Source organism: Notechis scutatus, chromosome 1, assembly GCF_049901735.1.
Source record: "Notechis scutatus isolate UNSWTSFEM ecotype Mainland chromosome 1, rNotScu1.2, whole genome shotgun sequence".
Lineage (NCBI taxonomy): Eukaryota > Metazoa > Chordata > Lepidosauria > Squamata > Elapidae > Notechis > Notechis scutatus.
In genome coordinates, this window is record NC_142009.1 from 181,836,066 (window position 1) to 181,847,721 (window position 11,656).

The 11,656-nt window shown below is 34.3% G+C and overlaps 1 protein-coding gene across 1 annotated transcript; it reads right to left on the minus strand.

The window, feature by feature from the left end:
• Positions 1-461: 461 nt before the first annotated feature.
• ZC3H15 (zinc finger CCCH-type containing 15) lies at positions 462-10,755 on the minus strand. Its single transcript, XM_026668031.2, has 10 exons — positions 10,579-10,755; positions 6,345-6,446; positions 6,077-6,188; positions 5,829-5,981; positions 5,558-5,649; positions 4,523-4,705; positions 3,770-3,916; positions 3,548-3,649; positions 3,174-3,300; positions 462-2,047 (listed from the first exon to the last, which is right to left on the minus strand). The coding sequence occupies exons 1-10, from the start codon at positions 10,657-10,659 to the stop codon at positions 1,854-1,856; spliced, it is 1,293 nt and encodes a 430-aa protein (XP_026523816.1). The 5' UTR covers positions 10,660-10,755; the 3' UTR covers positions 462-1,853.
• Between the last annotated feature and the right edge of the window lie 901 nt (positions 10,756-11,656).

Genomic DNA, 11,656 nt, shown 5'->3' on the forward strand with positions numbered 1-11,656 from the left:
TAATCTATGAAAGCCTGCTTCTTAATAAGTTACTATATGCAGAAACAGAACTGAATATTTAGATTCCTGAAAAAAGCATCTTTATCTATTAGTCAAAAAATTAAATCACTTTCAGAAAAAAAATCAATGTATTTATATTTCATTAGTTTGTGTGATGTAGTAAAAATGAACAACACTGGAAAAATAAATACAGCCTTCGCAATTCATTCTCTATAAATAACATTAATAGGCTTATTGAATGTTTACTTTTGTTATGAAGACTTTTTTTAAAGGAGCAATATTAAGATGTCCAATTATATTAATATTCCCTTTGCAAACAAGTATGCTATGATATGTTGTGGTACTTAAAAAACAAACATAAGCTTAAATCCATAAGTCTCTACAGAGTTGGGAAGTTAAAGCAAAAAAAAAAAAGAGAGAGAGAGAAACAATCTAAAAAAGGGCTGGAAAGAGAAAAGGATTGACAAAGAAACTGGATTTTCATTTATGTATAATTTATACATGAAGTATAAAAATAATGGCAATCTTGAAGAGCCACTTCACTATACATTATATTAGCTTTGTTTCCTTCCTTAATCCAGTTGGAAGCCAGTAGAATTCCAGGAAGATTTCATTTACTAGTCTACAACCTTCTATTTTACATTCAAATATCAACTTACAATAAAAAAAGATAGTACACACTTCTCTAGATATGGGGCAAGGAGTTGCCTTTTACCAGCTAGATAAAGCAGTGAAATTACTTTTAATTCCCAATGTTCATAATCCTCTTTCCAAATAATAAGTTTTTGGATTTGTACATAGGCTGTTGATTTCAAGCTAGACACAAGAGACACTTTTGAAATGAATACAAAAGCCCAATTTCTAAGACACATCAAAGTTCACATCAGACAGCCCTTCTAACATCATTGCTTTGCAATAAAATGTTAGGATAGCTTCTGAATGTGATAAAAAATGCAAAGCAAATATTTAATGTTAATCCACCTGGCTCATACATTTTATCTAAAATGCCACTATAATACAGAAACTCATTTTTCAATTATATGCAACTTGTTTTTACTTTACTTCTAGATAAGAAAGAATGCTAGAATCCCCCACTAAGACAAGTGACTCAAAGCAGAAATCTAAACTATCACAAAATTTACAGTAGATATCGATACAAGAATGTGGAAATCATGGCTCATTCTGGATTTTTGGTTTGGTTAATCAACAAAAGGAAAGGATATGCATTTGCATTCAGAATCACTACCTCAAGATTATAGCATAAATGGCATCCATCTGCAAAACTGCTTTTGTTCAAGTCTACCGTTGCCTGCAAAACATGCATGTATACTGGGATCGATATTTTCAATCATATAGCCTTTATTTTACAATTTTGTCAGTCAGTTATGTTTAATATGGAAAACAGAGCCCCATACTAGAGTGTCACTTTGAGTCTCCATCATGAGCATGTTTGCTTTAAAATTTCTGATCAATTTCAGCACAGAGAACAGCCACTTCAATCTGTTATCATTATACAATATATATATATCTTAAACTTAAATCGTTCAAGCACACTTAACTTAGATGCAGTTGTGCTTTGATCTCTTTAAGGACCTGACAGCAACATTCAACTTTATATTCTGTGGAAAATTAGCTAGTCTTCTACTTTTGAGATTTCATTTCAATATCCCTGTATATTAAAAGAATCTTTTCGGTGTATTACATGAATAGTTTATTATGAAACTGGTTAAGACTGAATCAGAAAAAATGCTGAAATATTTCTGTTTAATGTTCTTTCCAGAATCACATGAGGAACCAAGAACACTCCGTTTAAGAATTTTAGATAAACCAGATGGAGACAATGTTGGATTTGTTCATTCTTCTAAATCAAGTGTGTTTAGTTCTTCTTCTAGTTCTTCCAAGTCCTCGCCAGTAAACAGATTTTCATCAACAGGTACAGCATCAATTACACCATTTTCTGGGTTGTCTTCCATGTCACTGTCAGGATCTAAATCACTTTGCTCTCCATTTTCAAGTCCACCCCCTGAAGCTTCACTTAACTTGTTGTCTGAAAAATAAAATAATTCTTATTATCATTTGTGTATGTATGTGTCTTTCAGTCCCTGTAAACCTCTGGCCACTGCCCAAAATAGTCCCTGCAATTTCCTTGGCTAAATTTTGGCAATGGTTTCCCCTTGTTTGCTTCCTAGGCTGAGAGATTGCGACTGTCCCAATGTCCCCAAACTGGCTGTGTAAGACGGGATTCAAATTCAAGGTCTCAAAATTTCTAGGTCACTTCCTTGATCTCACTACACAACTTGTCTCTATTTACGCATCATATTTAATATTATTAATCAAGACTGATGTACCTGAAAAATGTATCAAAGCTAAGGAACTACAGGTAAAACTATCAAAGCATTATACTTAAAAATAAACTTTTCAGAAATCAGGAGTTCACTACTTCACCTTCTAGACAATTGTATATATTTCAAATGATGCAAAACATTCCTTCTGTGCAGGCATTTAGAACTTTAGCTTTATTTTCAAGAAGGTTTTGACTCTTCCACTTGGAAACAATGTTATGTTTTTGCACCCATTTTTATGTTGTTCAGGATAACTTAAGAAACATTATGCATTTTTTGAAAAAAAAATCTTGTATTTATATTTTTCCGTGCATATGTTCTTTAAATAGGATTGCATATTTCAATTTGTTATTTTAAAATAATGCCATTTAATTGGTGTCTAAGATTGGAATCTAGGGAGACCGAGCCATCTCCAGCTTCTTTTATTCTGCAAGTATTTTTAATTATTTAAAAAATATAAATATAAAATATAAAAATATAAAAAAATTATTATTGAATGCACTACTTTTTTTCTCAAATGAATTTCAGATAGCTGTTTATTATAATTTTGTCAGTTAACTCGTATTTTATTTTCTGCCATTTCAAACACTATTTTTTATTTTTAGTGGAAAACAGTTGGGAGATTAAAGATGTAATTTAAATAAAGAATATTTTATAAGATTATTAGGATTTACAAAGTATTCTGTCTGAAGAACTCAATTATCAAAACAAATCACACATGCAATAGGAGTCATATTTTGGGATTCACTATTAAATATAGGATAATATTCAGAATCTAAAAATTACCAAAATCTTCCCAATTAGCATAAAACAGGTTCTTAAATGTCTTACCATCTTTCTCAGTGGAAGCATATGTGCTAAATCGTTCCAGACTAGCTACAGTAATTCCAGTCTCATCCACATCTTTTGGAACATAAAGATTCAAGTCGATATCATTTACACGGACAAGTTCATCAACCTGAAGTGGAAGAAATATGGTTTCACATAATTAGGCTTTCTAATTATTGTTTCTTATAACAAAAAAAATATTTCAAAGTTAATCATCCCCGTATTTAATAATGTTTATGTTCAATTGCTTGTGCACTGGACTTCAACCTTAAAACAAGTACTGATGGAGAAATTTAGTATGTGCATTTAACTACAGGATTCTTGAATTGTGGAGAGCTTTTTTTCTCAAATACTCATTGCTCTTGCAGCTGCTTTACCTCATCTTCTCCTGTCCCTTGAATATAATGGGTGTCATCTGCTTCTTCATCATCTGCATCAACTAGTTCTGGACGGAACTCAAACACTTCACGCCCGCTGATCTAGCCATGGAGAAAAGGACCAACATTAAGCAGAAATGTAACAATTACAGATGAATCTCAAAACAACGTGCATTAATAATACTATGGCTTAATTTTGCTATATAAAAAAGCAGAACATACCACCAATGCTTTACCAGCTTTAAAGTCCGCTTTCCTTCTTTCCATATCTTGCTCAGCCTTATCGATTTTTTCTTGTCTTTTTCTTTTCTTCCATGCAAGAAAAGACTCTAAAGTAATTTTAGTAACATTTGGTCCTAAGGCAGAACGCTGCAAAATAAAAAGTAATCACTTAGCGGGATCTTAAAAGACTTCTTTCCCCTTCTCCTTTCTCTCTCCCTAGTACATTAAAATCTATCATAAATCTCTTCAGCAAGATAATCTGTGAGTATATATGGCTTAGATCCTTTGAATTCCTAGCTTATTTGGAACCAAAGACAGGATTTTATGTTTTTAAATTGTGCATTCCAGAATCTACAAGGAGTTGGAAATATAAAATATAAATTAAAATTAAGGTTAAAAAAACCTCCATCTATATTAATTTCATATTACTTATTACTATCCAATGACAGATACAAGACAAATTCATTATCATAAAGATATTCAGTTAAGATAAATAGGTGCCCCCTGGAGGCAAATACTAGTATTTATTTTCATAATGTCTAATGTAGAAATTAAAAAGCTTAATTTTTAAAGTAAGCTAATAGAATACTGTAGCTCTATAAATCTTTCCCAATAATTAAAAAGTTATCATTTCAATTTGATAATATCTTTAAATTTAACATCCTTAGCTATATTCAATTAATGGGATACTCTCATTGTCCAAATAACTGCATTCCATCCCCCACTCTCTTTTAGGGTAAGTGGCTACATTACCTCTTTTTCTATTAGATCTTCTAAAGAAATTTCTTCTTCTTTTTCTTCTTTCTTTTTGTCCTTTTTGAGCACAAAACCAGGAGGAAGTGCATGGCGGTACATACAATTGTCACCTCCACCGGGACAGACCCAAAACCAGCCGTATTTATTGTTTTCAATAGCATCGAGGAAATACTTGCACACCTGCATTAAACATTTAGTATCAAACTCTGTTTTCTATTTTATACCCACCACAGAATGCTTCTTATTCCTGGGGACAAAATGCAAACATATAAATTCACCTGGAACAATATCAAAACAGCTTGAGAAGGTAATATGGCAATGTTTGCTTTATTTGCACAGAATAATGTGTCCACATTCATTCTCTCCCCCATGTAATTGTTTTAGTTAAAATGCTCTTAGTTATTTTTCTATTTGACACGAATCCCTTCAGATGATATTACATTTGTTATCTCATTCTCTATTCATATTAGCATTATCATAGTTACTTAGTAACTATATAATCCTGAATACATCTGAAGTAGCTCTTTATGACTGGGAAAAGGTAGTTTATACAGTACCTATATTTCCAAAATTATTCCTTTATACTGACACATTCCTTGAAATAGGATTTGTTTTCTCTATATAAATCTCAAGCCCACCTTCATGCCTTTCATGTCTAAAATAAAATAGAAGTAGTAAAAACAAAGTTGGAATTACATCCAGAAAACATTAAATAATCTATGGCAAAATAATTATATGCCTGAAATAGTTCTTATTCTATGGATTCCATATTTCCCTGCAATGTATTATGTTCATATGCTATTACTAAGGTTAATTTGTCCAGGTGAAAACAAACTATACTTTTGAATCATGGAAGTTTTGAAAAGCTTCAGCTATTATTACACTAGCCTTCCATATCATACAGTGAGTATTTCAGTTCATTTTATCAGCAGCTTTCTCTCCTAGACGGAGAGAATACACAATGAAATCATATATAAAATCTACATAAATAAACTAGTACAAGTTATTTAACTAAGAACCAAAAATACATACGATTTGTGTTTTAGGTTTTTTCTTTTCAGCCTCCCCATGCTTCTTGTTCACTACCTCTTCCAGCTTTTTTTCATCCCAGTTATCCATTGTGTCTAGACAGAACAGCAAAATGTTTCATGAAAAGAAATGTTTTAAGAAAGTGCCTTTAATCATCATTAACAACCTCTCCACTACACACCAGGACAAAGAGAAAGATTTCGTCTGTATGTTTATGAATATTTAGGATGTAAGGGGTAATATAAACAAAAGGAAATATCAAACTCTAACCTACCTTTTTCAAGCTCCTCATCTCGTGCATCAATGTAGACACTTCTCTTTTCACACTTCCTTTCTAAAGTCAAGTCATGAGAGAATTTGCACTTGTCTCCTTTTGTGCACTGCCCTTGCTTGAAGAAGGCACAGACTACTGATTTTGGATCTGCTCCTGTAAATTTTGCACAGAGTTTAGTAATTTTTTCACATTAAACAAATAAACCTGAAATGCAACATTAAAAAATGTAGATCTATTAAGAAAATTACCTTTACTTATTTTTTGGGCTGCAACTACAGGTTTGAAAAGTTCATTCAGTTCTTGCAATTCTTTCTTCTTATCATCTTTCTTTAATTTTTTGTCAGCATCTACTTGAGCAGCCTAGTAAAGCATTTCATCATTAATATACATAAGTTATGTTTTAGTTTTTAATTTAGTATATAATTATACTACCCATAGCTGGCTACAACCATAGATATAATAAAAAAGCAATCAAATCAAAGGGAAAAGAGGAAAGCCTAGAAAATATTTACTTACCTGCCGTGGGTTTTGTTGACCAAATTTAACTTGGTGGGTCACTGCCTTGATAAACTTTTGTTGTTTTGCTCCTTTCTTGTTCTTTAAGCCAAATGTTTTATCCTAAATTTGAAATATTTGTATGAGTGTTAGCATTATATTATACAAAATTTATATAAAGCAAACCAGTTTTTGAAATTTATCCTTAGTAAGAACTAAAAGAACTAATTAAAAACATTTTTGCTTTATTAGAATATAATTAACATTCAAGCGTATGTCCTCTTGAATAATAAAACATCATTTTTATGAGAAATGCCAATCAAAAGGAAATATGCAAACTTATTTCTTCCTTATCCATCAGTCCAATTTCTTGCAATATATATTACGTTTCTTCCCAGACACAATGTCTGGTGATTGTATCCATATACAGTTGTTATTGTATTTGGTCTTGGATTATAAATAAAATTTGGAGATTTTAAATTGGTTATTTAACTAACAGAAAGATTTTAATTTCTCAAAGCCTGTGGACTCATGATTATGATAAACATGCTTAGGTGACAGTAGAACTGAAGTAAAATATTCTGCATATAAAGGAAGCTAAAAAGTAAATATATGAAATAGAACTGTGTGCATATATTCTAAAATTCTATCAACAACAATATCAGGCTATTAAAGTAGATGGACCATTATACAATTATTTATTTGAACATAATTAGGGTGGAAGCTTTTAAGCATTTTTATTTTCCCCTCATAATATACAAACAGCCTTAAATATAGCTCTGAATACCTCTAACCAGTTAAATCCCACAATGTATTTTTCACTCCAAATGCTTCAACAAATCTTGAAATTGTGTTACCTTTCTTTGACAACAACAAAGTTATCCAATTTCTATTTTTAGCAAGTTATTCAAACTTCTCAAAGCCTGTTAGAAGATAGTAAGATAAACCTCTCTCTTTTTTAAAAATGAGTTCAATTAAATCTTTGTTTTTTAAAAATGAGCTCAATTGATATTATATTGATAGCACTGTGTAGTCTAATTACCTTATCTTTGCCTTATTCTGAAGTTTATAAATTTTGCAATATTTTGTATAATATCTTATAAAGAACTTAACAGGAGAGACAAAAGCAAAAATGATACCTTAGATTTCACTGGAGACTAATTAAAATTTGAGTAAGAGGAACGCTTTCTCCTTAGCAAATTAATTTGAAATTGTACATCAGTTTTAACAAATTAGCAGCATGACCATTTGTCTTTCATGTCCAGCACTACCATCTTCAAAGTAGGAAATTATTTTATCAGATATAAAGTGATTCAAGAGTGTTTTTATAATATCTAAAGAATTACAGCAATGTGTAAATTATTCCCACAAAGCCCAATTATGATTTTAAATATTACAGAATCAAACCACACTTTCTTCCAATGTTTCATTCCTTTTCACAGTATTACCCTTGCTCTACTACTCTCTCTTAGAGATAATAGTCACAGCTAACCTTTTCTTTCTTGAGTCCTGTAAAACTAGTCTCTTTCAAACCTTACTTAAACTAAAACAAAGGATACATAATTTAAATAATCCTATATACTTCTCATGCCTCCACTTCTTGTCCTCAGTAGTTTCACTGTATCCATTTTAGATTTTAAATTATTTGAAAAATGGACCTGAGATATTTTTATTAGTTAAGTATCATTCACTTACACATAATTTAATATATCCATGTCCATCGGTTGTTTTAATAGCCTATATTAATAACCCCAAGTCTAAAAATATTTATTAATGTATTCATTTTGGTAGGCTATAATAGAATATTGGTCTTGTGGATGAACAGTGATATCCTTGATTACTATTCCAGCAAACATTAACAGAATTTGTTTTTGCACAAAATCCAATCCTATCAGTTTTATCCCAAGATTCAAGATGATCTGAACTGTTGTAGAGGCCCGATACATTATTCCCTCTCATAACATCATAAATTAGCAGTGTAACTCATAAAATAGTTCAAAATAAATTTAGCTTCATGCGATTGTTATATAAAGACTGCCCAAAGCTTTAAAAAGATGTCTTGTTTCAAAGACTTAGCCAAAGCTTCTGTAGAAGCTGCTCTGCAGCCCCTTCAAAGCAAACTGCTCCAGCACAAGTTCTACAGGAGAAGACTGTAGACCTTCACCATTCACCAAAGTATTTCTGGATTGAGGTGGTCTGAGCGGAACTCTGTGCACTGAGCAATAGAGCCATAAGGCCTGGAGCCTCTTAGGCACCTGCCAAAAATCTTCCAGGGAAGGTTGCTTCAGTGCATATCCTGCAGCACTGGTCCCAACTATTTATAAATCCAATGCAAATTACTTCACAGAAATAAATTGCATTAACTCTGAGAAAGAATCCCGTGAACCCCCATAGTACAAATCTATTCATGGAAGGAAAACTGTTACTCCACATAGGCTTAATTAATATACTTTTATAGCCAACTCCAATGTACATTCTGTTGTATATTGGTACAAAACAGAACTTTAAGCCTGTTACTTTAATTGATGGTGTTAATTCCTTGAAATTACATCCATGTGTTTGTAGCAGCACTCCAGCTGTGCTCAATAATTCTTCCTATTAACAGTTGAAATTTTTAGCCTCTGCATGTAAAAAAATCTTTTTTTTTAATTATTATTTTTTGGTTTGTAACTTCAATGAAAGGTTTCACTGGGGCTTGTAAACCACCGTTTTTCATAAATCACTGTAATTTCAGCCAGCCAATATGGAGAACCAGAGACGCCTTGGCTCAAATATTCACTCACAAAGTTCACTGGGCAACTTTGCACCATTCCTTCTCTCTCTCAGCCACACTGGCCACACAGGACTGTCATTATAAGAATTAAATTAGGAGAGATTACCATATATGTCATCCTTTTTAGTACTTAGAACAAAATATGAGATATATGGGTAATAAATCCATAATAATAGCCGGATATAGAATGATTCTGAGAAAGCTACCTACAATTAGGAACATTTTCATACAGTCAAAAATTAATTCCAGCATCAGTTACAAATGTCAACAGATGTCTTGGCTTCTTTACATATCTTTTCCCCCCATCATCATCATCCCAGCTTCAAACTAAGACTGAGATAAGAAAACAAGGCCTCTAAAAGTTTCTTTAATGAGTAATATAAAGTCTGTTGCATTTCTCTAAATATACTGTTAAAGTTACCTACATACACTTTCTTGATCTTAATAGAACCCACAAAAGTCTTGACACCTCACTAGCTAATGGCATGACAATAAAGATGTTAGGCTCTAATTTCAGTTTCAACATATACAGGTAGTCCTTAACTCACAATTCATTTAGTGACCAATCAAAGTTACAACAGCACTGAAAAAAGTGACTTATGACCATTTTTCACACTTACGACATGATCCCCATGGTCATGTGAACAAAACTCAGATGCTGGACATATTTATGATGGTTGCTGTGTCCCAGAGTCACGTGATCCCCTTATGTGGCCTTCTGACAAGCAAATTCAATGGGGAAGCCAGATTCACTTTAACAACCGTGTTAGTCACTTAACAACTGCAGTGACTCGTTTAACAACTGTGGCAAGAAAAGCCATAAAATGGGGCAAAACTCACTTAACAAATTTCTCAGTTAGCAACATACATTCTGGGCTCAATTGTGGTCCTAAGTCGAGGTACAGTTCATCTGCTGCAGTGACCAAGAATAGCATGCGTTAAGGTTGCTGCCACAGCAGTTTGCTCAGAGTGGTTGAAATGTTACTTAAAATGAGAGAGTCCAACATATCTAAAATAAAGGTGCTTTGAAGATGGAGATTCGCATGCAAAACGTCTTTTAGCAATGTTAAATTCTAATCTGCTGTGATTCACTTAACAACCGTAGTAAGAAAAGCCGTAAAATGGGACAAAATTCACCGAACAAATTTATCACTTAGCAACATACATCCTGGGGTCAACTGTGGCCGTAAGTCGAGGCTACTTGTACACTGTCAGCTTTCTAAAACTGCCTCCTCTCAAGGGTTGTCTAAGCAAGGCCAAACGCGCACAAAAAAGGGGGCAACTTCCTCTACACCTTTTTTCCCCCTACTAAAAGTGATATAAAAACCCAAGGAGGCGGCAAGGCCCTTTGGGTCCCAACCCTCCATTTATACTCCTCCAGGCGGAAAATTGGCATGTCGGGGAGAAGAGAAGCCCCGTTTCCTTTGCCACAGGCAGGGAGGGAGGGAGAAACCACCGGGAGCAACGCTGAAGAGGACTCACCTCAATTATCTTCTCCTTCTTCTTCTGATCCGCTTTTTTATTCCCCGCCGCCGCTGCCGGGGGCGGTTTCTTCGGGGGCATTTCGGGGCGGAGGGGAGGGGGAAAGAGAGGGGGGGGGACAAAAGGGCCCTGAGGGAAAAGCAGCCGCTCGCTTTGGCTTAACGGCAAGTGAAAAGCGGAGGAGCGACCGACGAGCGAGTGACGAAATGACCGGGAGGGAGGGAGCACGGCCGGAAGAAATGCCCCAGTTTTGCGACAGGCCGTCAGTGAAGAAAGCGGCGAAAACGCCAGACGGAAGTGCGGCTGCGCAGAAGTGGAATGGATTCCTAGTATAACGCCCACAATGCATTTCGCTCTTCGTGTATTACGTCACGGAATTCTTATGATTGCGAAATCGGGCGAGGGGAGGGAATAGAAGGAGGTGCGATTAGGGCCAGATCGAAAGGGCGACGTGTGCCGAATCCACGTTTTCTGCTCAAGTCGGTCTCTATACCTACGACGTTCGTAGCTGGGTCCTCGGAAAGGGATTTGCTATTGCCTTCTGCATTGAATGGTCCTCTAATTCAATCTCCTCTCTGAGCTTGCTTGTTTTTTTTTTTTTTTTTTTGCAGGCGTTTCATTACGCAAAACAGGTAACATCATCAGCGCCGATGATGTTACCTGGTTTGGGTAATGAAACGTCTGCAAGAAAACAAGCAAGCTCAGAGAGCACCCAAAGACCCTTTATGTCAACCCTGAGCTACAAATACTCTCCTTTATTAATGTTTTCTGAATTATTATTTTTTTTTAAACTTCTGACTCTAACCCGGTAAACACATCTCTGGTGACTTTCTGTCCAAATCCTAGTTAGGTTCAAATTTGCTTAGCATTTCAAAATTGGCAAATCATCAATTAAACCTTATTTACGTGTCTACCGTATGTCCTTCCATCCATATGTCGTGTATATGGGAGGCAGCAATCAGATATACCGTATTTGCCAGCGTATAAGACGACTGGGCGTATAAGACGACCCCCCAACATTTCCACTCAAAATATAGTTTGTTATATACTCGCGGTATAAGACTTGGAGGCATGTTTT

Coding starts and splice junctions, on each gene's coding strand:
- ZC3H15 (XM_026668031.2), bottom strand. CDS start 10,659: ATGCCCCCGAAGAAACCGCCCCCGGCAGCGGCGGCGGGGAATAAAAAA. Junction 5,982..6,076: donor AGCCCAAAAAATAAGTAAAG/GTAATTTTCTTA, acceptor CAAAATTTACAG/GAGCAGATCCAAAATCAGTA. Junction 3,301..3,547: donor AAGGGACAGGAGAAGATGAG/GTAAAGCAGCTG, acceptor CTTCCACTTCAG/GTTGATGAACTTGTCCGTGT.